Source organism: Lutra lutra, chromosome 7 (assembly GCF_902655055.1).
Source record: "Lutra lutra chromosome 7, mLutLut1.2, whole genome shotgun sequence".
NCBI classification, from domain to species: domain Eukaryota; kingdom Metazoa; phylum Chordata; class Mammalia; order Carnivora; family Mustelidae; genus Lutra; species Lutra lutra.
The window spans coordinates 146,640,761-146,667,079 of record NC_062284.1 but is presented as its reverse complement, the minus strand read 5'-3'; the positions used below and the strand labels follow the sequence as shown (position 1 = coordinate 146,667,079).

The following is a 26,319-nucleotide window of genomic DNA, read 5'->3' as shown; positions in this document are numbered from 1 at the left end:
TCGGTGGGGTCTGCCTGGCGCCTTCTGTGTCTGAGCCGGGGGTGGGGCGGGGGCAGGGGCCGGCGAGAGGCCCCCAGTTCTTGTTCCTGCAGGCGGGGCTTTGCAGGGCTCACAGTGCTTCAGTGTCCTTTTTCTTCCCTTTTTCTAAAGGCCGTATTTGTTTGAGAGAGGAGAGAGGGAGAGACAGAGAGAGAGTGTGAGCACCAGCAGGTGGAGAGGCAGAGGCAGAGGCAGAGGGAGCCCAACGTGGGGCTCGATCCCAGGACCTAGAGATCATGACCTTAGTCGAAGGCAGACGGTTAACGATGGAGTCCCCAGGCGCCCCCGTTATCCTTCTTTTGTTTTTTTAATATTTTATTCATTTGGCAGACAGAGATCACAGTAGGCAGGGAGGCAGGCAGAGAGAGAGGGGGAAACAGGCTCCCTGCTGAGCAGACAGTCCGATGGGGACTCGATCCCAGGACCCTGAGATCATGACCTGAGCCGAAGGCAGGCTTTAACCCACTGAGCCACCCAGGCGCCCCCGTTATCCTTCTTCTAATGCAGCAGTCCAGCTGTTTATTAAAAGTACACATGCGCGGGTGCCTGGGTGGCTCAGTGGGTTGAGCCACTGCCTTCGGCTCAGGTCGTGATCTCGGGGTCCTGGGTTCGAGTCCCGCATCGGGCTCTCTGCTCAGCGGGGAGTCTGCTTCCCCCTCTCTTTCTGCCTGCCTCTCTGCCTACTGTGATCTCTCTCTGTCAAATAAATAAATAAAATCTTAAAAAAAAAAAAAAGTACACACGCGTTTTAAGTACGACAACATGGCGACGTTTCTCTTTTCGCAAATTAAAAGTTGGGGAGTTGCTGGAGACAAACAGGCCAAGGTGTGGCTGCCGTGGCCAGGAGCTTTGAGTGTGTGGGTCTTCCTCATGGTTCCCGTATGAAAAGATGGCAAATGTAGAGATCCCCAGGTTGGAAGAAGCCACCATCACTGAAACTGCAGGGTAGGAGATGCAGAGCCCTGACCTCAGCCCTGCAGCCCAGGGTCGGGCTCTAGGGGACTGGCAGGTGGTTTGCTGGTGGTTTGGGAAACCCCTTGGTGCCCGTCCAGGTGGTTGAATGTCCTCTGGGTCCTGCAGCTCTCCAGCCCCCAACAGGCCCAGCCTGACCCTCTCCAGGCCCTTGAGGACTCACTGCTGGTCCCTGTCCCTCCCCGTCCTGTGTGACCAGCTTCTTGAGGACAGGTCGTCTGCGGCGGTGCTCTGCTGGGGCAGCAGTAGGAACCAGAGCTCTGGGTGACAGCAAATCTCTCCCCAGGTGGTGAGTGGCCCCTGTCCTGGGCACCACGCTCTACTGGACAGGGCCACTGGGAGGGTCCTGAGGCTTTGGTAACCATGGTAACCACGCAGGAGGCAGCTGAGCCCGGCTGGGGTCTTGCCCTCCCAAAGCCCCTCTGCCCTGCTGTGGGGGTGGGAGTGCCGGGCCCCGGGCAGCAGGCTCTTGGCCAGCCCAGCCCAGCCCAGCCCGTGGCCCAGCAGAGCCCACCTGTTGCTCTTTTCTGTGTTCTCTTATTTCTTCTCGTTGCTGACTGAACTTCGGACGTGTTTTGCTGAGAGTGTTAAGGAATCTGTGGGGGCTGCTTTGGGGTTTGGTTGTGGTCCCAGGCATGCTGGACACCATGCTTGTGCTGCACTGTCCGTGCTGCTGGCTGCCCGTGCTGCTGGCTGCCCGTGGGTGATCCGGAGGTCTCCGCTGGCCACACACGTGGGTCATGTGCTTTCCCTGGGGCCTGTTCCGGACACAGTCTGGGTTCCCAGTCCTCCCAGGGCTGAGGTTCCATTTCATTGTCACGTGTGTCCTGGTCCGTCCCACAGGCCCGACACCCTGCAGCTGAGGCTGTGAGGTGTCCCCTACACGCAGAAGCCTCTCAGCCTTCCGTGGACACCTGCTCACAAATGCACTGGCCCGTAGAATGGCCGCGCTTCCCCGCTCTGCTGCCTTTCCTCGGCCACCGGACGGTGGGGCGCTTCGGTCTGGCAGGTGATCCAGACGGCCGCCTGCCTGTTTGCAGAGTAACGGCCAAGTCCCAGCCCCAGGGCCACGCAGAGCGGAGTGCGTGGCCCATCCCGGGGCATCTCAGCATTGGTGCAGGACCCAAGGCAGGGTGCCTGCAGGCCTGGCTGTGGCCACTCCTTGGGACCGGGGCCCCCTAGGCTGCCGTTCTGTGGGCGGGCTGCACACGGGTGGTGAGGAGTGCCTCCTGTAGGCCTGCGGGCTCACAGGCTCTGGGCCACAGAGGCCCGCAGTCCTATGCCTGGGGAACGGATGCAGTGACCAGTGGCCGCGGGCAGGTGTAACTCCCGTGTGAGGGCTGAGGCGGGGCACGCGGAGGGCCCTGGGGCGGGTGAGCCGTGCTCTCTCTAGCTGCCACGGGGCAGCGTGCGCTCTGGAACACGTTAGAGAGTGCGGGTGGGCGTGGCCCCCTGCCATGGCTCAAGGTCAGGGCCACACCGTCCTGGCATGCCTGAGGGTGCGGAGGTTTGCCCGTTGCTAAGAGTGGCCGGGGTGGCCCCAGTCCTCCAGCCATGAATGCTGATCCCACGTGTCCTCGCTTCAGAAACGCCCCATGCCGTGGGGCCGGCTGGTGTAGTTCTCTCCTGCAGGCGCTGACTAACCGGTCGGGTTTGTTTTTCTAGGTGCTGGCAAAACCCCAACGCTGGGCGGCGGCTTCCACGTGAACCTGGGAAAGGAGTCCAGAGCGCAGACCCTGCAGAACGGTACTCCCCATGGCGGGCGCTCCGGAGGAGGGCAGGGTTCCGGGGCGGGAGGGCAGGAGTGGGCGGCCTGCAGTGACCCTGGCGAGTGCTTTCTGAAGCAGTCGAACAGGAGTGTCTTCCTCCTGCCTTCTGGCGAAAGCGTCTGGTCTCGCACCAGTAATAGGACGCTAGCTGTGGTCAGCTCAGGCAGGGACGCCTTCTGCCAGACCCTCTTGGATGTTTGCGCGAGGACCATCTCAGGAACGTCAGTGCACAGCACAGTGCCTCCTGCTGCTGCATCCCTGTGTTCTGTGGTCTTCACGCGTGGACCTCGGAGACCCTGCAGCTTCCGCACAGACTCCGCAGTAAAGCATGTGGCGCAGAGTCACACGGACTGCGGGTCCCGGCGCGTGCGAAGTTCGCACTCTGCTGCGGTCTGTTACACGCGCGGTAGCATCACGTCTGGGAAGTCAGCGTGCGTGCCGCAGTTAAAACCCCCTCCTTGCCAACCACGCTCATCATCCTCTGGGCTCCCAGCCCGTCCCCGTCTTCGCTGGAGCAGGGTCCAGCCCCCACGGCGCCGGCTGCTGACCGGGGGCGGGGCTGGGGGCTGGGGTGCCCGCGGCAATTTCTTAAAACGAGACAGCAAGGACGTTTGTGGCACCGACGGGCTCTTCCTTTCACGAAGGATTTCTCAGGAGCAGGTGACGCTGCTGGACAGCATCTGACCCACGGGAGAACTTCTTCCGAAACGGGAGTCGGTCCTCCCCAGCCTGCCGCTGCGTTGTGACTCCGTGTGCGGGACAGTCTAGGTCCCTTGTCCTCTGAGCCGCCCGCACGGCCTCTCCCCCGGGAGCAGTCTCCGTGTCAGGAACGCACCTTCTCTGCTCGCCCACAAGACGCCTCGCCGCCGCCTTTCAAGAGTGATCGGGAGACTGTGGCCGTTCAGTCCCGCCTTCTGGCCCCACTCCTGGCTCTGGTTCTCTCGCTGTTTCCACCACATCGGCAGGGACTCCCCCCACTCAAGGCTCGGACCCTCACCGTCACCCACGAGGGCTGGAATCCACTTCCTCTGAACCCCTGTGGATAGTCTGACTCTTCCCACACGTCGTGGATCTTCTTGACGGCATCTGGAACGGAGAATCCTTTTCGGGATGTTTCCATCCACTTTGCCCTGATCCATCAGAGGAATCACTATTATGGCAGCTACAGCCTTAGGACAGGCATTTCTTGATAATAAGACTTAAAAATCAAAGTGATTCCTTGATCCGTAGGCTGGCTGTAGTGGCAGCCGGCGTGAACACAACATTAATCTCATCATCCATCTCCGTCCAGGCTCTTGGGTTTCCAGGTGCCCTGCCAGTGAGCAGTAATGTTTGCTGGACTTTTTTTTTTTTAAAGATTTTATTTATTTATTTATTTATTTGAGAGAAAAAGCATATGCAGGGGGAGCAGAAGAGGGAGAGGGAGAAGCAGATCCTGCTGAGCAGGCAGTGGGGCTCAATCCCGGGACCCTGGGATCATGACCTGAGCCGAAGGCAGAGGCTTAACCGACTGAGGCACCCAGGCGCCCCCGAGCAGTAGTTCTGGCAGGAGATCTCTTGTTTTCTGAGCAGCAGGTCTCAACAGCGGGCTGGAAATACTCAGTAAACCGTGTCATCGGGGCTTTGAGGTTCTGCTCGTGGAGCGCAGGCAGAGTAGAGGCAGGAGGACTGTGGGGCCCCGATGTCCAGGAGGGTGAGTGAGCGCGGCTTCCACTCCAAGTCACCAGCTGCGTCGCCGCTAACAGGAGGCTCAGCCCAGCCTCCGAAGCTTAGACGACAGGCACTGGGCTCGCCTCTCTGGCTGCAGAAGTCCTAGAAGGCCCCTGCATGGCTCGCTCTTCGGGAGAACGTGCTCGGCCTCTCCATCGGCACGGCGGGCGCCCCTCGCACGGGTCTTGACGGAGCCGGCTGCTGCCTTAAGCCTGAGCCCACCTGTGCCGCCTCCAGTCTTTCCCGGTGCAGGCTCGTCCCCTCTCCGCCTCCAGGGGACCCAGTCGGGGCCTGGCTCTGGACCAGACTTTCGCAGGAGGGAATGTCGTGGCGGCCGGTTTGATCTCTCCGGACCACTCAGCCTTTCTCCGATCGGCGCGAAGGCCGTCTCGCTTTCTTATCCCTGTGCTCGCTGGAGTGGCACTTTTAATTTCCTTCGAGAACTTTTCCTTTGCATCCACGGCCAGGCTCACTGTCTGATGTCAGAGGCCAAGCTGTCGGCCTCTCCTGCCTTCCACTTGCCTTCTCTCCGCACTCACTTCCAGCTTTGATGCAAAGCGAGAGACACGGCGGCTCTTCCTTTCACCGGACACCACTTAGCGACCCCCGCAGGCTTATCTAACTGGCCGAATTCCAACATTGTTGTGTCTCAGGGACCAGGGAGACCCGAGGAGAGGGGGAGGGAGGGGGAACGGCTGGTGGGGGGAGCCGTCAGGACACACACGACATTGATGAGGTTCATGGTCTTCCGTGGGTGTGGTTCGCCGCGGCCGGAAGCCATTGCAACAGGAACACCGAAGATCACGGCTCACAGACGACCGTAATGGCCCAAACAATGAGTAAAGTTTTGAAATGTTGGGAGAACTACCAAAGTGTGACCCAGAGACACGTGAGCAAGTGTGGTTGGGAAAATGGCGCCCACAGCGGTGCTGGCAGCAGGGTGCCAGGAGCCCTCCGTCTGTGAGGAGCGCGGCGTCTCTGCAGGACAAGACGCCCGCCTGCTGGGGAGGCGGCTGCGCGAGCTTTGTGCTCAGGGACCTCCACCCCTGTGGGTGCGTGTGGGACCCGCTCTGGCCACGGCCCGGGCATGTGGTCAGCACCTCGGACACGTGCTCCTTCCTTCACGGCCGTGGTTTGCTCTTAGCGTGGCTCTTTCTCGTGAGCGGTGACGCCGTGTGCAGGACCTCCGTCCTTTGAAACGGTGGATCCTCGCCTTACGGCCCAGCACGTGGTCGCGTCTGGTCCCCAGGGCTCGTGAAAGGAGGGTTTTTCTGCACACGCGTGTGCGTGTCCCTCAGGCCAGGCTCCTCGCGATGCTTGCTAAGTTCGGTTTGGCTCATTCTGTCCCCTGAGGACACATGAAGACCCCCACGGTGCCGGTGGGTCCCCCTGTAGCGTGGTCGGGCTTCTGTCTGACTGGGCGCGCACAGACGTGGACTTGTTCCTGGTGGGCAGCCCGACCGTCTGGTGCACAAGGAGCGCTCTGCCCTCGACCCCGTGGCGCTGGCTCAGCTCCGCCCACTTCCTTCCTGCTGGTGCAGCCACACCGTGTGCTTCCTCCTCGGCGGACCTGAAGGTCCCCTGTGTGTGCAGGACGTTCCTGGTGCAGAGCGTCTGCTGCAACACCCCGGCACGTTGTGTCCACTGGGCTCGCGCGTGCGTCTGAGCCCGCACCATCGTAAGAGCAGCCTCGGTGCCCACACACGTGGTGGGAGACCACAGAAGCAGTCCATCCCGTGAGGAGGACTGACCCCTGGGCGCAGTGTGAAGCCGACTGTGCAGGGTGCTCCAGGGGCGTCAGCCGAGCTCCGTGGGGAAGTGCTCTGCTGCCCGGGCAGCCTGCAGCCCTGAGACCCTCGCTGTGGGCCTCTGCAGACCCTTCCGTGGGGCTCCTGCTGGGGGATGGCGGCCTGGTGCCTGCAGGATGGCCTGACTTCCCCGTCAGCAGCCTGGGTGGGTGTCCCCTCCTGCCACAGTCCGCATCACATCTTTGCCCCCGAGTCGGGGCTGCGGGGCTCAGGGAGGCCAGCGGGTCCAGCCCCTGTCCTGTTGCTTCTGACCCAGCTGTCCACACAGTGCTGGGGGCCGGTGCGGTCCTTGCCTGGCAGGGAGCCTGCGCGGTATTCCCTCCTGTCCCCAGAGATTTCCTTCTCTCTTGGCGCTGGCGGGTTGACGGCCTTTCATCTCCTTCCTGTCACCTGGCACGTCGCCGCGGGTCCTGTACACGCTGTCGAAGGCGTACTTGGCGCATCTCGAAGAGTTGGGGCTCCTCCCACCTGCTATGGGCCTTGTGCCTTCCATGCCTGCCGCCGTGTCCCTGCTGCCGGGTGCTGGTGCCCCTCCTGCCCCGCGGGCACGCGGTGCACTGACCCGCCGCGGAGAGGCGCTCGTGGGAGCCCCGGCCGGATGCCGCACCCTCTGCCAGGTTTGGGTGCAGCCTGGGAACGGAGCTTCCGGAGCTTCCGTCGGCGTAGGTGTGTTAGGTGCTGCTTGCCGCTCTAGGAGACAGGAGAGCTGGGGCGTGAGCCGCCTGACAGCGTCGGCCCTGGTTGAGGTTCACGCTCATGGGGCCTTGCCAAGCCCTGGCCTCCGTCCCGAATGGCGCTGCTGCGCACACCTTTCCCAGGCCGGTCTCTGCTTTTGGCAGTGGACTCCGGGTGTGGTTTGCAAGCAGGCCCGCGAGACAGACCCTGTGGGCCTCTTGTCCCTGCTCTGGGCACGTGCGGAGGGCCCGGCGGGTGCCCCACAGAAGGCAGGAGCTGGTGACCCGGGCCGTCAGCATGGAAGGTAACTGCCAGGCTGTCGGTCGCTCTCTTCATCTCTCCCAACTGGGCCCTTTGCGGTTTCCATCTGTCTTTGGAGTTGTGGATCGATGGGTCCTCTTCTTGGGAGACACTTCTGTCCTTTCCGTGTGTCTGTCTGCTCTGTTAAGTACACGGAGAGTGTGGGGCACCGGACGCACTGGCGGTCAGCGCACTGCCCGCTGAGCATCCGTGCTGACGTGGGCCTCACCGGTCAGGGAGGTTGTGTTCCTGGAGGCCAGGCCGCTGCTCTGCCCTGGGGCCTGTGCTGTGTGGGGGCACCCCGCGGCCGCCCACTAGGGGCTTCCCTTCCGGCCACCAGCCACGGCCGCCCGTGTTGTCCTTTGGTGGCGGCAGCTGGTGGGCATGTGCCCGCGGGGGCCGTCTGGGGCAGCCGGGGACTGTGCTCACATGAGCACGGCTGAGCTGTCCGCCCGCCGCCCACGGCCCTGTGAGCGCAGGACCACGCGGTCCCACCGTGTGTGCGCTTGGGCGGTCGGGAGAGCCCGTTCCTGGGAGGCGCCCGCCCGCTGCGCCTTTGCACGCATGTTGTGAGGAGTTGAGCTGCCATTCTGTCCTTGCTTGGTCAGTGTTTTCACACATCCCAGGCCCGAGTCCTTGCTGGAACACACGCACCGTGGGTCCTTGCCCCAGCTGACGGCTGGGCTTTTCACGCTCCTGTCTCTTAAGGCATAGAAGTGTCCGAATTTCCATGAAGTCCGAATACGTTGGCTTTTTATGTTAGGGGATTTTGTGACTTAAGAAATTGTGTCTCCTCCAAGATCTGAGGACCTCCCGTGTTTGCGTCCGGAGGCGTTGTTTCCTGGTGCGCAGTTAGGGCTGGGACCTACCGCGGGTCGGTCTCGCGCAGGTGGCGTCAGGGTGCGGTGAGGTTTCCGCCTCTCGGTGCAGAAGTCCAGGTGTCCCGCCCATCAGCAAGGCCGTCCTTTCCGCAGGATGCTGAACTGGTCCATTTGTCCCCAGTGGCCATATGTGGGACATTCGACCCCAGCCTGTGCTGGGACACCAGAGTCTGTGGTGTCTCTGTAATGGCGCTCTGTGGGTCTGCGTGTGCTGAGGCCGGCGCGCTCACCGAGGCCTCCCGCATGAGGCTCTCCGCTCTGTCCCCCTTCAGCCCGGTCTCGGCTTCTCTGGCTCCCTTGTGTGGCCGAGTATGGCAGTCGGCTGTGGCTGTCCACAGGGAGACTTGCCCAGAGTTTGGTCGGGGACAGCTGGTGCAGAATGGCTCCATTTCCTTAGAAATGTGGTCACCCGTAGCTGCCGCCCCGTGGGCAGTCCCGTGGTCTGTGACCGCCATTACTTCTGCCCCTTTCCCTATCTTCACGCTCACTCATGTCCCGGGCTCTGTGCGTGTTCCTGCCGTGTGCGTGTGGCTGCTGTCCCCGGCGCCGTGGGGCAGGGTGGTGACCGTGTGTGTTCTTGGCCGGCTCCTGACCTTGACGTGACAGTGGCCACTGGCGTGTTGTCCGCAGGCATGACGTTAGCATTTCGTCACGTGTCCGTGTGGGTCTGTTGAAGTACTGGTACGGGTTTTCTTTTTATCTGGTTGCTGTGGTGAACTGCCCTGATTCTGTGGATGTTAGGCTCCCCTCGTGCTTCTGGGACAAGCCCCCTGGGGCCACGGGGCGCCCTGTCTGCTGTCTGTAAAGGCCCCAGCGTCGTCCTGGATGTGGGGGAGGACATGAAGCCATCTGGGCCTTCGTCTGGGCCTTCAGTTTTCTTTCTTTTTTTTTTTTTTTAAAGATTTTGTTTATTTATTTGAGAGAAAGACAGTGAGAGAGAGCATGAGCGAGGAGAAGGTCAGAGAGAGAAGCGGACTCCCCGCGGAGCCGGGAGCTCGATGCGGGACTCGATCCCGGGACTCCAGGATCATGACCTGAGCCGAAGGCAGTCGTCCAACCAACTGAGCCACCCAGGCGTCCCTCAGTTTTCTTTCTTAAGTCTAAAGGTGGAAGGAGCAGCTTCTCGGATGCGACGCCTTTTCCTAGGGTTTTAGTGGGACCACTTCGGTTTTTCTCTTCCCCCTTGTCGGGTTTGGTAAGACGTCATTTTCAGACTCAGACTGTTGTCGGGGTCGCTGGTAAGACCCTCTCCCTGGGCTCCGGGGCCTCCTGACGCGGGAGGACGGCCTTCTCCCCTCCCGACCGTGCTGATCTGTGCTTCCCCCCGTTCCCCTCAAGCGGTCTCGCTGGGGACCGATCAGGCTGGCAGCTGTGTTCACCTCCGCAGAGCGTCCGCTCGTGCCCTCTGTCCTGTTTGCTTCCGGCCTGGCTGGAGTCCTCTCCCTCATTCCCTCCCTGCGACGTTCCCGGCTCCCTGTTCCTCTGTAGCTTCTTGGTGTGGAGGATCTGGCCACCATTTCAGGCCTTCTCGTGGTGGTGTCTGCGAGGACAGCGTGGATAGCCGCGGGCTCTGCTCAGCCGGGACCCTCAAGCTCAGAGATGGCGCTTTCTCCTTTTTGTTCCGTGGCCTTCTTCACACTTGGTTTTATTTATTTTTTTTATTTTTTAAAAAATTTTTTTAAGATTTTATTTATTCATTTGACAGACAGAGATCACAAGCAGGCAGAGAGGCAGGCAGAGAGAGGAGGAAGCAGGCTCCCCGCCGAGCAGAGAGCCCGATGCGGGGCTCGATCCCAGGACCCTGAGATCATGACCTGAGCTGAAGGCAGAGGCTTAACCCACTGAGCCACCCAGGCGCCCCCACACTTGGTTTTAAACGACCTCTGGTCTCCCAGCGCAGTTGTCGAGCCGGCCCCTGGAGCACGCCCTCGACCAGGTGCAGGGGTCCCCCATGGCCCAGCTGCTGGGCCGCTGCTTGTCCCGGGGGCCTTGTGTGCTGCCGCGTCCCTCCCTTCCCCATGCTATGCTCCTTAGAGACCGGCCCCTGAGACGGGTGGGCTGGGGCTGTGCCACGACCGGCAGAGCCGTGGAGATGGGTCACGCTTCTCCCCCGTGTGTGGCGCTGCCCGCAGCCTCGCCGTCCACCTTCCTTCTGCCCCACAGTGCTCGCACCCGTATCCCTGCCCTCAGTTCTGTGTGCAAGTCGAGTCCTTGCTCCGTAGGACTGGGGTTTCTCCCTGTGGCCTCCCGCTATCCTTATGCTGTGTCCTTCTTCTTTCCGATAACCCTCCTACAGGAGTCTGCGCTGCATCTGGAGGGAGAGGCCTCTGAGGCAGCTGCGAGCCTCCCTGTGGACCCCGCTGGCAGCTGCTCCTCCTCCGCCCCGAGCCCAGTGGCAAGGTCTTTATCTGTGTCTGCTCGGCCCTTCGCTTGGTTTTCAGTTTTGTTGTGTTTTGAAGTAGGCCCCACACCCAACACGGGGCTGGAACTCACGATGCTGATCGAGACCAGAGCCGAGGTCAAGAGTCAGACACTCCACTGACGGAGCTACCAAGAAGCCCTTAATTTTGAGTTTTATCTCATTTTTTATTTTTTTAGAACAATTAAAAAAAATTTTTTATTTATTTGAGAGAGAGTGACAGGAAGAGAGATCACAGAGGCAGAAGGAGAAGCAGGCTCCCCGCTGAGCAGAGAGCCCGACGCGGGGCTCGGTCCCAGGACCCTGAGATCATGACCTGAGCCGAAGGCAGAGGCTGAACCCACTGAGCCACCCAGGCGCCCCCTGATTTTAAGTTTTAAAAAAAAGTTTGTGTTTTTGATAGTCAGGGGCTGTATCTTTTTAATTATAGCCTCTTGATACAATTTTTTTTAGGATTTTATTAATTTATTTGACAGAGACACAGTGAGAGAGGGAACGCAAGCAGGGGGAGTGGGAGAGGGAGAGGCAGGCCTCCCGCTGAGCAGGGAGCCCGACGTGGGGCTCCATCCCAGGACCCCGGGACTGTGACCTGAGCTGAAGGCAGACGCTCAACGCCTGAGCCCCCCAGGCGCCTGCTCCTGATACATTTCTGTGAACGGCATCTTTTCTGGTACTCTGGAGGGCGACATGGGCTTTGAAAGCGTTTTCTGTTATTGGTGGCTTGTGGAGCCTGGAGTTTGTCTGCCTTTTGTTACCTTTTCCCATGAAGTCGCTGATTCTCGGTGTCCCCTCTCACGTCTGCAAATAGGCTTCTGTCGCAGGTGCCCCCTGAGCCGGTCAGGGTTGTCGCTGTGACGCGTGGCCTTGCTGGGGCACCATCGTGGCCACTGCACTGGCCTGACTGTGGGGCCTGGCCGGTGTCACAAAGGTCCTCCTGGTCTGGGGTGTTGTGGGGGGCTGTCCTGTGGACGGAGGGCCTGAGACTGGAGCGGTTCTGCCCGAGACCCATCTTCTGCGTGTTCCTGGGGCACTTTCCCAGCCCTGGCCCTGCTCTGCGCTCGTTTTGCTGCCCTCGCCGTTGCCGCGGGCCTGGAGGATGCTGTCCAGCCACTGGCTCGAGTGCAGAGACGGGCCCAGTTCTCACAGACCGCCGGTGTTGAAGGCAGCTGTGCGCTAGCGTGCTTGCTTGTAGTGTTCCTGGGTGGGGAGGAGGCCTGAGGAGGACGGGCGCGGCCGGTCAGTCGGCCACCGGTCTTGCAGGAGTTTCTACTCGTTAACATCATCGCTCGCCCGGAAGTGCGCGCCCGCGTCCTGGGACTCTCCAGTTTGCCTGCTGGGCTTGCTGACCCCACACAGCGGACTCTGACCTGGAGGGGTGGCTGGCGGGGCGGGGGGACTGCTGACGGGACGGGGTCTCTTTCGGGGTGATGAGATAGTCTGAATCGTGGCGAATATGCAAAATCCGCTCTTTTAAAGATTCTGCTTTAGAGGTAGAGGGTGCGGGCGCGTGCGCACAGCACGGGGGGGGGCAGACTGCCCAGCAGGGAGCCTGACACAGGGCTCCACCCCAGGACCCCGGGATCATGACCTGAGCTGAAGGCAGACGCTCAACCGGCTGAGCCCCCCAGGCGCCCCTAAAAATACTGAGGCATGTACCCAAGGTGGCCGACTTTAACAGTGTGGACTGTACACGACAAAGACGTCACAAGGCAACCTACTGCAGTACTTCCGAGCCCCCAGGCCACCAGGGAGCCCCCCTTTGTCCCAAGAACTCCCAGGCCAGTGGGGAGCCTGTGCTAGGCCCCTTTCTGTCCAGTCAGGGCCGTGGCCCTAGGGACGGTGACCCCCGCCCGTGCCGGTTCAGCCGACTGCAGGCCTCCAGGCTGGACAGGGTGCTCTGCCGGGAGGGGTGCTGACCATGCGGTCCCCCGGCTGCCGGTCCCTTGGGGCGCTGGCTCCCCAGGTGCCCACCTGTGGCTGGCGGGCGCTGTTCGCCGTGTGCGTAGGGCGGGCAGGCCAGGCCGAGGGAGCTGAGAAAGCCCACAGCCCCGCCTTCCCCAGCCTGCTGTCCGGGTCAGAGGGCACCAGCCTTCTGTGGGTGACACGAGTCCCTGGCTGCTTTCCCTGGCCCAGCTCAGGGGGGCCTTTGCCCGGAGAGCATGGATCTGGGGAGCGAGAGGGTGCCGGGCGGGGTGGGGAGTCTGTATGCCGGGGTCCAGTGCGGTAGCTGGGAGTGGGGTGCGGACGGGTGCTTACGGTGTAGCTCTTGCTGTGCCCTGACGTGGGTGTCTGGCTTCCTTGTTCTGTGCCGTTTGGCACGTGGCCTGCGGCGACCCTCCTGTCCACACACTCAGGACGTCTGTGTCCCCCCCTCTCCCAGCTTCTGGGATGCACTTACCCAGGACCGGGCGTGTGCACATCACGTCCCGCAGTCCACTCATGTCCCAGCAGCCCCTTCCCACCTTGAATCTGCCCAGTGCTGTCCCCGCCCTTGGGGCCCCAGAGGGCTGGAGCCGCAGCTCTTGGGGTGGGGGTTGGCGTGGGAGCCGCTGGCCAGGACGCACACAGGGCCCTGCTTGGAGGGCTGGGGGCCATGACCCAGGCTCCCGGGTGCTGGAGCAGGAGCAGGCACTCAGCTGTGGGGCCGTGGCCGTCCAGCCATGTCGTCCGTCCCTGTCAGGAGGCCACGTCTGTGTGGAGCACGTGGCGATACTCAGTGGCGAGGAGTGGCTCCCGGCTGGCCGACACGCGGCTCTCTGCTGGCCCCGGAGCCGCCGGGGTGAGGAGGGAGTGGAAGTCATGGGCCCCTGTGCCCGCACACGAGGCTTGGGCCCCACGAGAAGTGGACCTGACGCTGCAGAAGGGCGTGGGCCGGCGTGCGTCTCTGGTGCTGGGAGCCGGTGGTAACGTCTCGTGTTGTGTCCTAGGGAGACGCCAGATCCACCACCTGGGGAGCCAGCTGCAGCTCAACCAGCACTGCCTGGACACAGCCTTCAACTTCTTCAAGATGGCCGTGAGCAAGCACTTGACCCGCGGCCGCAGGATGGCACACGTGATCGCGGCCTGCCTCTACCTGGTGTGCCGCACGGAGGGCACCCCGCGTATCCTTTGCCTCGGGCTCCTCGTGTGGGATGGCTCTGCGCGGGTCTCCCCGACTGGGCTCAGTCACGGCCGTGACCCGCTGTCTGTGTTCCCTTCTGGCCCTGGGGATGGACTGTCGCGATGGATGCCGTGGCCTCTCACCAGCTGGGAACGGGGCAGCCGGGCGCCCGGCCCCCGTGGCCATTGGGGAGGGCAGGATGCACTCTGAGACTGGCCGCTGTCCTGCCGTCCTCCTGCCCCCACCACCGTCCGCCAGCCCTTCTTGGAGAGGATGGGGATCTGTTCCCCTGTTGCGGTTGGGCTGCCGGCCCTCTTGCACGGACCTGGCAGGCCGTCCAGTGCGCCCCCTGGGAGAGCCTCTGGGGCTTTTCGCCCTTCGCCTGGGCTACTCTTCCTCTGCACCTGCTCTGTTTTCTGCTGTCCCCTGGGTTCCGTTCACCTCTCTGACACGGGACCCCTGCTCCTGGCCCCATGTCCTTGTTCTGCATAGCACGGCCTCCAGTGGTTTCCTGCAGGTGGTCTCCCTTCCGCCTGTGCTCTTGGGGCTGGGCCGGTGGACCCCAGGCTGCACTGGTTTCCAGGATGTGGACAGTGGTGCCCACTCCTCTGTTGAGCAGCTGGGCGCCCTGACCCTTGGTCCTGCATCTGTGGTGACTGTGCTGTTCCCCGGAGGCCCTTGCTCTCCAAGCTGTGGACCCAGAGTCCCAGCCAGGGCCTCTCGAGCTGCTCGTGTTTCCTCCCTGGGCGTCACTCTGGCTCACAGCGCGGCCGCCAGTTGCCTTCTCGTGTGTACTTTCTCCTCGCTCCCACTTCCCTTTCATGGCGCGGCAGTCTGTCTCCCGCCACATCTTCATTTCTGCTCCTGCACTTGGACCCGGAGGAGCTCTGTGTCCTCTGAGCGCTGCGTCTTGGTGGTGTCCTGTTCTGGGGACACGATGCCCGTGCTGCTCTTGGGGCCGCAGCCGCCCTCTGGGTGCCTCTCGTGGCATCTGTGTCCCCCTCACAAGCTGTCCTCACTGGCCGTGGCTCTTGTAGGTACGTGTGGGCCACTGGAAGGGTCCTGGAAGCAGGGTGCGTGGCTAGACGTGTTGGCTGCCCTTCCGGTTGGGCAGTCCTCCGTACGAGAATCTTTCATTAAAATGTAAGATTTTGGAAACCTAGGATTTGAGCACAGAGTACGTGACGCAGGTGAATGCCGGAAGCGGGCGTGGGCTTCGGGTTCCTGTCACCGCATCCGCCAGACACTACCCGATGCACCTGCCTTGCCTCTGTTGTGCTCTGTTCCCCCCAAAACCTGTGTGTAGTGCTGATGTCCCTGAGTGGGTGCACGGAGCTCAAGGCTGGGCTGGCGCTGCCCGAGTTCCCAGGAGTGCCGGGGAGCTGGACGCAGTGCAGGCCAGGCTCTGGAATCTGGCCGGAGAGTGGGGGCTCAGAGCAGATGCTCCCGTGGGAGAAGTAGTTGTAGACAAGCCGCCCAGCTCGCTGCTCACGGGAGGAGCAGTGCTGTGCCTTGTACGCTACGGCGGGAGGGAGAGGGTATGGCCCCTGTGGGGGACCCTTTCTTACTACGGCAGAGTTTCCCCTCAGCCTCCTAAGAAGTGTCCTCAGACACACTGGACCACAGTGCCCACAGCAGCACTCGCTGTCACCCGAAGGGGCGGCTGGACAGGGGCCAGGCCCAGAAGGGTCTTGCTGTCTAGCCTGCTGTCCCTGGACAGAAGCATCAGGGGGCAGCCACACAGCCCTGTCGTTGCCAGGCAGGTCCACGTGCACCTGCGGGAGGGTTCTCGCTGCCACAGCTGCCACTGGAGCCTGTGGCGTTCACAGGGTCCTGCCGAGCTGCCAGTAGGCCTGAGCTTGGAAGCTGTGAGTGCGGGGAGGCCACTGTCACCTGTGACTGGTCACCATCCCTGGGGGCCTGAGTGGGAGCAACAGATACGCCCAGCACACCACTGCCTGCAGCCCTCCTGCTCCAGGCTGGCACACGTCAGGGGTGGCCGGTGTCACCGGGCCCCAGGAAGTTGCAGACTCAAAGACCATGCACTGATGTGTTGGCCGACTGGGGGCTTCTGGCCCCTGGGGGCTGCTGGCCAGCATGTCTGTCCTGCCCTGACCGGAGTGTGTGGCTGTGTCTGGGGTTGAGGTCCGGGCCAGGTGTCTGTGCGGCGAGTAGCCTCCCCGCCAGCTGTGGCCATCATGGTGGGCCCTTCCTGGGGCTGAACTCTAGCCGAGGGCCACCTTTGCGTCTGGTCCTTTACGGTGTGTGTGTGCACTTGTTTTTCTGCCCTGCTCGTAGAAACGCTCCTGTGGGGTCCCTTCCAGAAGCTTTTAGTTTTACAGGCTCCCTCAGAATTTGGGGCTTCCGAGGGGTGGGCTTTGCTGCTCTCCCAGGTGCCCCCTCCTTGGGTGTCCGTGCCGTCCCCGGCCCCCTGTTCTTCTCGGGAAGCTTTTGAACCAGATTGTCAAATCCTCTGAGAAACCGTGCAGGATGTTTGGATTGGGTTTATGGACCCATTTGTGGGGGGTTGAAAGTGACATTGCTGTGAGCAGCGCCCAGTCTTCCCGTCAGTGACGATCGCGGCTCCTCCCGGTGCCCCCTGCTTGCGGCGACGCTGTGTGACTGCTGACGCGGGGCCCTTGCCGTGTCACCTGGGAAACAGCCGCAGCTCGCGGTCCATACCTCTCCGTGGGTCCGTCCGTCTCCACGGGTCCGTCGGTCTCCGCGATCTGTCCGTCTCCGTGGGTCCGTCCGTCTCTGTGGTCTGTCTCTGTGGGTCTGTCCTTCTCCGTGACTCTGTCCATCTCTGTGCTCCGGTTGTGTCCACAGGTCCGTCCGACTCCACAGTCTGTCCTGGGCGTGGCAGGGAGCTGCAGGCTGGCCTTCTGGCTGTTTGTGTGAGGCTCGCGTGTGGACGCAGCCTGCATGTCCGAGGGTACGTCCCTGGGTGTGGAGTAGCTGGTCAGAGGCAGGTGCGTGGTCAGTGCGACAGGAAGCTGCGGCCTCTGTTCCATGGCGGCCCAGCCAGCAGGTGCATGGTTGGGGCGGCCCCCGCCCCTGGCAGCGTTGGGAGCTGTGGGGGGCATTTTGTCTGCGTTTCCAGGGTAGCTCCCAAAGGCGAGTTGTTCCCACGTGCTTGTGAGCTCCGTGCTTCTCCTCCACGTGTCTGTTCGGACTTTCAGCTGTCACTTGGCCTTTATTTTATGAGAATCGTGCGAACAGACCTCATGTTTTAGAGCAGTTCCAGGTTAGAGGCAAGACTGGTGCGGCCTTCCCCACGTCCCCCGACCCCACGCACACCGCGTCCCGGCCCACACCCATGTCGGCGCGCTGTGCCTGTCCTGTCGCACCCATGCCCGTGACATCATGTGGAGACCTTACTGCCTCGAGGGTCCCCTGTACTCCCCTCTCCATCCCTGGGCCCCACCCCACCCCGACCCAACCCCCGGTAGCCCCGACACGTTGACCGTCCCTGGAGCTCTGCCTCCAGGCTTGCTGCGTCTTGAGCATCTGTCCTGACACTGCGGGTTCCCGCTCGCTCCTGCGGGTCGGCTCCTGTGACTCCCCGGCTGGCTCTTCTCTCTGCACGTGGTCCCAACAGCCGGTCTGTACCGGCACCCTGTCATCTGGTGGTGACCCTACTGCCCGAGGACACGCCTTCAGAGACGGCGAGAAGCAAGCCTGCCCCTCAGTCCAGGCCCTGGAGGTGGTGGTGGGGTGTCCGGGACCTCGTGGGGCCGTGGCATCGGGGCCTCTTTCTTCCTCTGTGCGTGGGCCTGGGGTCTCCCTCCCGACACGTGGTCTGGCTCTGATCTCTCTCCGTTACCCTCTCAAAGCCGCAGCAGACCCGTGAGTGATGAGACATTTCAGCACACTTGACCGGGTGCCTTCCCCGGCAGCTGGCGTCCTGTGTTCTGTGTGTGTCCCCCTGGGTTCCAGGTCACGGAGGACATGATCTGGTTAGTCTTTAATCATCTGCTGAAGAGTGAGGACAGGTCCCATGCCGGAGTCCCCACAGCTGTCCCCTCAAACACCAGCACCATGGAGGTGCCATCAGCCACCAAAGGGGACTAGCTACGTGTCTGTCCCCCAGGAGCCACGCGTTGGCCCCGTGCAGCGCCTGGTAGGCTCTCCGTAGCTACCGAGGGATGGAGTGAGTGTCCTGGGCTCCTGGGCTGTGTCCATGGGGGGCAGGGGTGCTCTGTGAAGGGCGACTTCATTGGCCCCGGGGTGTGGTTCCCAGGCTCTGGTCGCCTGACGCCGGCCCCTCACCCGTCCAGGGAGACCCAGTGCTGAGCCTGGATTTGCAACGAGGTGCTGTGGCCGGGGGCTGGGTCTGCGTCTTGGGAAGTGGTTGGGTCCTGGAGCCCGGGGGCTCGGGTGCAGACGTTCCTTGACTCCCGCCACAGACATGCTCCTCGACCTCAGCGACCTGCTCCAGGTATCCCGGCTTCCCTCCTGAGCCTCTTTCCCACGGGGGGTGGGGGCTGCACCCCACAGCCTGGAGACTGGTCCTCAGAACAGAGGACACACTGGGTGGGGGCCAGTAAACATGGGGTCACTGGGGGCCGGGCGGCCTTGGCCTCAGAAGCAGTGGAAAGACCCTGGAGAACTTGGTCAGAGGGAAGGAAATGCTCTAACAGAAAAAGCACTGAAACGCAGGTTTCTTCAGCAGTATAAAAGCCCACACCGTAGTCTACTTAGGGACCCTGTGTGGGTACCAGGAAAGCATTTTCCGTTGCTTCCCTTGTTTCCAAACTACTGAAGATGATAGAAGGACCTAGCATGGGGCCACCTGTGCGGATGGGACAGTCATAGGGGCGGGGTCATCGAGGTTCTGCATCCTGTCCCTGGGGACAGCGCTGGGGCAGGCGGGGGGATCACTGCACAGAGGGCTCGGAAAGAGCAGGGGGGCACGGAAAACAGATGTGATCACCGTGTGAGAGTGTGTGTGGGTCCCACAGAGATCCCATGCCTTTGAGGAAGGCTTGGTCAGGTGGGGGTGCCCCACACGCCACAGGGCCCTCGCGCTGACGGAGCTTGCCTTCTGCGTAAGCAGAGGCTGCCCGTGTGCGTGTATACACGGCATCTCTTGGGAATCCTGCTGAAGTGGTCTGCGACCTGTCGGAACGGGGGAGCCCAGCACTCCTCGCGCCGCGCCGCTTCCTGGACTTTCCAGCAAGGTCGGAGGGAGGCTGGTGTGGGGCTCCCAAGGGCTGACACAGGCTCAGAGTTCAGTTTCCACTGAGCACCCCCAGGGGGGACTGGGGGGGTCCGACACCCCATGAACTTGTGGCTGGCACAGGGGTACTCGGCTGTCTTCATGCAGAGCCCATCTGCCTGGTGGACAGGAGTGGGAAGACTGGCCAGCCACAGCCAGCCGTGACCAGCCGCCTCCACGGAGACGAGCCATAGACCCAGGGAGGGGTCGTCAGTGTCCGTGTCACTGTTTCTAACGCCTGCCGATGACCGTCAGCGTCTCTGGCAGCGACCCTGTGCGCTGTCCAAGCGCGGCCTTGTAAACATTTGACTTTGTAGAAAGCCCTTCTCATGCAGGTCTCTGTCTGCCTGGGCCAGGGTCAGGGAGGTGGGAGATGGGAAGGGGGCGGTGGGTCAGGGTGGTTCTGCTGCAGTGGAGAGGGGCAGGTGAGTGCCACCCTGGTCCCAGGGGGCATGAGGCTAGGAGGGTGCAGGAGCTCGGGGTGCTGCTAGGAGACGCTTCCACACGCGCACACACCGACACGCTCACTGCGCGTGCACCCTGGTGGGCAGGCCGGGGCAGACTCCTTTCAGAAGGCAAGCTCTGGGGGCCACCAGCCCTGTGAAGGGGGCTTGGAGAAGGCGGCCTGGGTGTGAAGTGCAGCGCCCACACCCCCTCCATCTTCTCCAGAGGACCTGGGACGGCCAGAGGCACCAGTCTGTGCTGCCTGGGGGCCCCTGACGGGCGCTCTGGACTCTTCTTCCTGGTCTTTTCTGGTAGCTCCCTGGGCACGAGGCTAAGGGGCAGGGGCAGGGGCCAGGCCTCTCTCCAGCTTGGGCTGAAGGGGCTAAGCCCAGGCTTTTCCCAACTGTGCACCTCATCCACACGGAACAGCTTCTCCCATGCCTGCCATCAAACACGGCTCAGAAGCCCCTTACCCACAGGCCCCCCGCCAGGCCTTCATGCGGCCTGGGACTGCGTGAAACCCCAGGCTGGCCATGCTGCTGGTCTGCACCCCGGAATCCTAGACCCCGTGTCCACCTGCCAGGAACCTGGTGGGGCGGCGGACTCCACAGCAGCTTTGGGCTTGATGGGAGCAGCTGGGGCAGGGGCAGCCCTGAGACCTGCAGAGAGCCACGGCCAGGACGGAGCGGGCCCACAGGGACACAGACAAGGATCCCAGGGAGGGGCTGAGGCCACGGCCCGCAGGGGCATGCAGGGGTGCATACTGATGTGAATCACACAGTGAACTCCGGGCGTGCACACCGCTCTCAGCGGTTTCTCTTAGCAAATGCAGTCACTGCGGAGACAGGGGTAGGGTCTGGAGACGTTGTCTGGGATCGGGAAGCAGGGTGGGCGTGGGGACGGGGGCAGGCAGGAGCACCAGGAGCTCTGACGTGGGACCTGTCGGACTGAATGGTGAAACGCGTGTTGTAGGGAACCGAGCAAACGTTTCAGAAACCCCGATGCCCTCCTCAGTTGTGGCCTCTTCCTCACAGGTGAACGTGTATGTGCTGGGGAAGACCTTCCTCCTCCTGGCAAGGGAGCTGTGCATCAACGCACCGGCAATAGGTACGGCGGGGCTGGCAGGGGGGCCGCAGCTGGGCCGGAGCTCGGAGTGGGAGGGGGTCCTGTGCAGGGACAGGAGCTTCAGCAGGCAGTAAGGGAGATCTGAGGGAGCCGAGAGCCCGACAGCTTGGGGGTTACCTCTGGCTTGAATGCAGCGCGCCCATGGTCAGTCCCTGGCAGGTGTCGAGGCCACAGAGGGAAACAGGCCCCACCTATCCACTGTCTGGGGCAGGCAGGACCCCGATGGATGGAGTGGGGGCTTCCCTAGCCTGTTCTGCCTTCCCCGGGGGCTTTCCCGAGAGGAGCGTTGTCAGTCGCCAGTGGGGGCCTCTCCCCGTGCCACCCGCCATCCTCTACACGTGGATCTCAAGGAACAGAGTGCAGCTGGGTGGGGGGTGGGCGGGGGGTGCAGGGTGGTCCCCTGGGGCTGGGAAGCCAGGGTCTGGCGGCGTGGGTCAGGAGAGGGACGCGGCTGCTTAGCTAGGCCAGGCTAGACCCCCTTCCAAGAGGCCACGTCCTTATGCCGAGTGACACGGCCCCGCCCTCCGGGGGTCAAGCTGAGGTTTCTCAGAAACTGTCCACAGAGTGTGTGCAGCCTGGGAGGACAGAGGCCAAGGGCCCAGAGAGCCTGTCTTACCCCGAAGCCTGCCTGCACGGGGCCGTCTGGGGCCTGCAGCCCGAGGCCGGCAGAGAGCCCCACCTCGCTCCACCACCCTCAGATCCAGTACGGCTTTGTCTGAGAGGCTGGGAGGCCTCAGGAGGTGCGAGGCAAGCAGACAGCCGGCCTCTTCCAGAGCATTCCAAGCCAGCCCCACCGCGGAAGCGGACAGACACACGCAGGGACAGGCGGCCCCCGGCAGTTTGTTTGGAACTAGGAAGCACGGCTTAGCTGTGGAGGCTTCTCTGTGTGCTGGAAGGGACACGCCGTTCAGAGGCGTGCGGGAGAGCGTGTCTCCGCTTCCCAGTCCCTCGCTCGCTTCCTTCTTGGAGGCTCTTGTTTCGTGGAAGCCATGTTGTGGAAATGCAGTTAGACGTGGAGTTTTAGGTGACTTTTCCCAATTTTGGTTTGAAGGGAAGGTTTCAGGTTAAGCGTGGTACGGCCGCGAACTCAGGGGCGGGAGGGATGGCAGAGCCCACCAAGCAGGCGGTGTGGGCCCTGGGGGAGGGGCCTGTACGAAGCCTGCCTTGTGCCCCCGGGTCCGCCCAGCAGCCAGAACTCGGAACCCCCGGCCCGGCGTGCGGGAGAGCCACTGGCTCCTGCTCTGGGCCGCCGCCGACCACGGACAAGAGAGATAGAAAGAAGCGAAGCCTTTAATGATGTCAGTAAGGCAGCTGGCGGGGGACAATGGGGTCGCACCGTCTCCCGCACGTCCCTTCCCGGCAGGGCTGGCCGCAGAGAGAGGCCTCCTCCAGGTGCCCGACCTAGCACGGCCACGCCGCCCCTCAGCCCCTCAGGCGTAGAAGATGAGCTCGGGGATCTGCCCGCCCTGCACCCCGGTCCCGTTGGTGCTGTCCGAGGAGCACTGGAACTGGAAGGTCACCTTGCCGCACTGTACTTCCGTCATGCCTTCCTGCCCGAAGTAGCTGAGCTCACTGCCGTCCAGGACGGCGCTGGCCGTGTAGAAGGTGTCCTGCTCCACCTGCACGGGGTGCTCGAACCACACCGGGAAGGTGCTGCTGGAGCCGTCCGACACGAACCTGGTCCGCTTCTGCGCCAGCACCAGCCCCAGCCGCTTGAGTTCGATCTTGACGCTGTACTCGGCTTTCCCAGCGCTGGAGCCGTACAGGCCCAGCCCCGCAACGAACACCCTCCTGTCCACGGCGAACTGGATGCTGTCGCAGCGCCCGCGGTAGCGCCACTGGTTGCTGCGGTAGGCGGACGACTGGAAGCGGTGGCAGCGCTGCGGGGCCAGGCCCTTCCTCTTGGTCAGGGGGAAGCTGAGTGGGGGCTTGTTGGCCGCCGTGTACCACAGGAAGATGCTGTGGGTCTCCTCCAGGGTCAGGACGTCTGACTGGGCAGCGCCGTTGGCAAACTCCTCCAGGCTCATGGTGGGGATTCGGACCAGGTAGAGGGCGGGCCCCAAAACGTGCCTCTTGTTGCGCGCGGTGACCGGCAAGCCCTGTCTCTTGCACTCTGCCTCGGCCCAGTTGAGCACGGCCTCGAAGACCACCGCCTCCTTGGCGTTGAGGGCCTCCCGCGTCACGATGATCTCCAGCGTCTGCCAGTCGATCTCACAGAAGCCTTCAGACCGCAGAGCCATCTCGGCCTGCGCGTCGATGACCTCCCAGCAGCGCTGGGTCAGCTCCGGCTCCTCAAACAGCCGGCTCTGCGACAGCAGGACGCAGGCGTTTTTGGCTTCCAGACTCGTCTCCAGGAAGTGGACACAGGCTTTCGCTAGAGCGGGGACGATGTACTTCTTGGCAGCGTAGAGGGTGGCCAGCACCGTGTCGGCTTCCAGATCAATCTCGTCGCTGTACATGTACCTGGGGGGGGGGGGGGGAGCTGCGTCACAGGCTGCTCAGAGTGGCCAGCCGCTGGGGCCTGGCCCAGGGCGGCGGGAGCACCCCACGGCCGCGGGCACCAGCGCCCGCCCCTCCCTGCGCCCCGGGCGGGGCGCTTACTTGAGCAAGATGAGGAAGGCGGCGGGCTCCACGTCGGGGATGTGGATTTCCGACTTGACTTCGGCCAAGTCGCCGTAGAACATGGCATAGAAGACGGAGCTGCCCACGGCCAGGACGTACTGCGGAGGACACCGGAGCTGCCCTGAGCCGAGCCGCGCCCCGCCCCGCCCCCGGCGGAGGCCTGGAAGCCGCGAACGCCCCCTCCCCCCCCCCCGGGCTGGGGAGGGCGCCCCGGGAAGGGCCGGGCGAGCCCTCACCTTGTGGGCGGGCACCCTGCGGGCCGCTCCCGGGGGCCCCACGACGAAGTGCACGTCGGCCATGAGCTCGTTGTTGAACATGAGCGCGTTCCTGCAAAGGGCAGACGGGCGGGGGTCAGGCCGGGGCGGGGGCGCGGGGGTCAGGCCGGGACGGAGCGCGGGGGTCAGGTCAGGCCGGGGCGGGGCGCGGCCCGGCTCACCGCTCGCGCAGGGTCGGGTGCACCGACTGCCAGCTGGGGCTCTCCAAGTTGTTGTTGTCGGGCGCGGGCGGCGCGGGCGCGGGCGGCGGCGGGGCGGGCGGCGGGGCGCAGGGCGGGCCCTTCCTGCCCGCGGCGGCGGCGGCGTTGCTGTTGGCGATGTCCGTGGCGGTGGCGGCTGCGGCGCCGGCGGCCGGGTACAGCTCCGCGGCCATCTTCGCGGGCAGGGCGGCCTCCGTGCGCGCCGGCGGGGGACCGAGCGCCCGAGCGCCGCGCCGGGGCCGGGGGGGCGGCTCCGCGAGCACCAGGAGCGCCGTGAGGCACTGCGCCACCCGGCCGTGCAGGCAGGCTAGGGGCAGCAGCATGGGGCCGCCCCGCTCGCCCGCCCGCCGGCCCGCAGCCCGCAGCCCGCAGCCCGCAGCCCGGCCGCAGGGGGCGCCGTCCCGGCCGCCCTCGCCCTGCCGCCCGGCGCCTGCGCGTCAGTCCGCGTCACGCCTCTCTGCCCCTCCTACCCCGCCGCGCGGACGACGTGCGCGCTCGCGGCTCGCGCCGCCCCGCCCCTTCCCTCGCGCGGACGCGCGTGAGTCTCGGTGCGGGGGGGCCCTCTCGGGAGGCGGGGGTGCGCGCGCCTAGTCGTGCTGCTCGTGTGCGCGCGCTGCTGTGGCCTCCGGGACTGCTCTCGTCCCCCGGGGGCCCTGTTGCCCGGCCGATCGCTCCTGGGGGGCCGCTGGGCGCCCCGGCTGGACCTTCCCTGAACCCCCGTGGGCTCGCCGCGCTCCGCCTACAGTGCGGTCTCGCGGGTTCCACCTTCATCCCAGGCGGGGGCAGAGAAGGAGCCCGAAGGTGGGGCGGGGTCGTGACCTGAGCCCAAGTCAGGCCCTTAGCGGAGGGAGTGCCCTCCCTGGCACCCTGGTCCTTGCCGGTCCGCTGAACCTTTGAGTTTGCAGCTTCCCGGACAGGTTGTCCTTGAAGGTCGCTGTTTAGAGGCGCCCGCGGAGCTCGTCTCTCTGTGGCCGTCTGCGCTTGGGGCGCCTGAGGCAGAGCATCCTGGGAGGCTCCCTGTCCGCGGTGTCTCCAGGCTCTCCTGGCCGCCGCCCGGCTGGCTGCGGGGCACTGCCGGTGCCAGCCCATATGGGGCTTCCAGGGGCCGGAGCTCAGTCCCGTGGCCCCTCGTGGATGTGGACTGACTGGCCCCCTGAAGGAGGGTGCTTGATGTTGGTGGACAGCAGGGTCCTGCCGGTCACCATCTGCCCCACACGTCTGCTTTCTGGCTGGCCTGTGGCCCCTCAGGGAGCTCCCTCTTCAGGCCTCAGCAAGGACTTCCTGACGATCCCGTCCAGAGCAAGTCCGGCCCCTGATGTTCCAGCGGCCCCACATGATTCGGTCAGCTCCCTCCCAGGGAGGGAGAGTGTGTGTGCGCGTGCGTGTGTGCACGGGTCCCTCCTGAGCTTTCCCCGCGCGGAGAAGTACGGTCACTTGAAGAGCTGCCCACGCACCTGCAGACGGCAGGGAGAAGCCGCGGCTTGAGTTTCGGATGGTGAACTCAGCTGGCGAGTTGGGGGCAGGCAGGCTCTGTCCCAGTCGCGACCTGTCAGGTGCCAGACACAGCAGCAAGGTGTCGCGTGTGCCCACGAGCACGCTGGTGCCCGTGCAGGCTTAGCGCCCGACCCCTGTGGCTGCTGTGGGAGGGACGGGGGCCACCAGCCCCCACCAAGGGTTGGGGAAGCCGTGCAGTTGGAGGAGCAGGAGGGTCACCCCAAGGACGGGTATCCTGCTGGGTGGTGTTTGTGTGCCACCCAGAGCTGGAACACACATGTTCCACGGGGCCTGGGGGGGAGGGGGACGCACCCTGGGTGGCACTGAGGCGTCCCCGTCTGCGGCAGATCCGTGCCTGTACATCCCGCGCTTTGCTCACCTGCTGGAGTTTGGGGAGAAGAATCACGAGGTGTCCATGACGGCCCTGAGGCTCCTGCAGCGGATGAAGAGAGACTGGATGCATACTGGCCGGCGCCCCTCGGGCCTCTGCGGGGCAGGTAGGATGGCCCAGGGTCAGGAGGCCTGGGGTCAGGAGAACCAGGTCCTCTCGGGTCTCCATCGGGTGGGTAGGACGGCATGGGGTCAGCAGGACAGGTCCCCTCGGATCTCTGTGGGGCGGGTAGGATAGCCCAGGCTCCCTCGGGTCTCTGTGGGGCTGGTAGCATGGCCCGGGGTCAGGAGAGCCAGGTCCCCTTGGGTCTTTGTGGCGCAAATGGGACAGCCGGGCTCTGGAGGCCCAGGATCAGGAGGCCCAGGCACCCTCGGGTCTCTGTGGGGCAGGTAGGATGGCCTGGGGTCAGGAGGGCCAGGCTCTGCTGGTTGTGGGGGTTACTGTCTCCAGAGCTATCCTGTCCCTCGAGGGCTCCCACGAGGCCAGCCCTGTCCCTAGTGCCAAGTCACTACTGTTGATGATCCCCGGCCCTTTGGGCTGGCTCCTTGGCCCCCCGAAGGGTGGCTGTTCGGTCTCCCTCTGTGTTCTCTAGCTCTGTCCCTGACACGTTGGGGTCTGACGTAGCCCTTGGGCCTGGAGTCCTCCCTAGCAGGCCTTTACGCCTGTCTGGTGGCCTTTACTCCAGGACACCCCCACCCCCTCGCCCCTGGCTCTGGTCCTTCCTGGGATGCCGAGAGCCTGCGTTCCCGTGCTCCGCGGCACGTGGCCCACTGTGGGCCTCTCCCAGTCTGCCTGGCTATGGCCGCCTCACGGGGCCGCTCCCTTCTCTCCCCAACCTGGGCCGTGTTCCCAGAATCCTTACCTCTGTTGCCAA

The 26,319-nt window shown here is 63.8% G+C and overlaps 2 protein-coding genes across 2 annotated transcripts in view; one reads left to right on the top strand and one right to left on the bottom strand.

Annotated features, from left to right (window-relative positions):
- Positions 1–26,319, top strand: part of BRF1 (BRF1 RNA polymerase III transcription initiation factor subunit) — a 44,774-nt gene that overhangs the window by 4,839 nt on the left and 13,616 nt on the right. The window contains exons 2-6 of the mRNA XM_047735538.1: positions 2,677–2,757; positions 13,501–13,674; positions 18,083–18,114; positions 20,373–20,445; positions 25,402–25,551. Coding sequence (XP_047591494.1) covers positions 2,677–2,757; positions 13,501–13,674; positions 18,083–18,114; positions 20,373–20,445; positions 25,402–25,551 — 510 coding nt within the window. The remainder of the gene's footprint in view (positions 1–2,676; positions 2,758–13,500; positions 13,675–18,082; positions 18,115–20,372; positions 20,446–25,401; positions 25,552–26,319) is intronic.
- Positions 21,736–23,993, bottom strand: BTBD6 (BTB domain containing 6). Its single transcript, XM_047735539.1, has 4 exons — positions 23,522–23,993; positions 23,322–23,412; positions 23,065–23,183; positions 21,736–22,926 (listed from the first exon to the last, which is right to left on the bottom strand). The coding sequence occupies exons 1-4, from the start codon at positions 23,881–23,883 to the stop codon at positions 21,894–21,896; spliced, it is 1,605 nt and encodes a 534-aa protein (XP_047591495.1). The 5' UTR covers positions 23,884–23,993; the 3' UTR covers positions 21,736–21,893.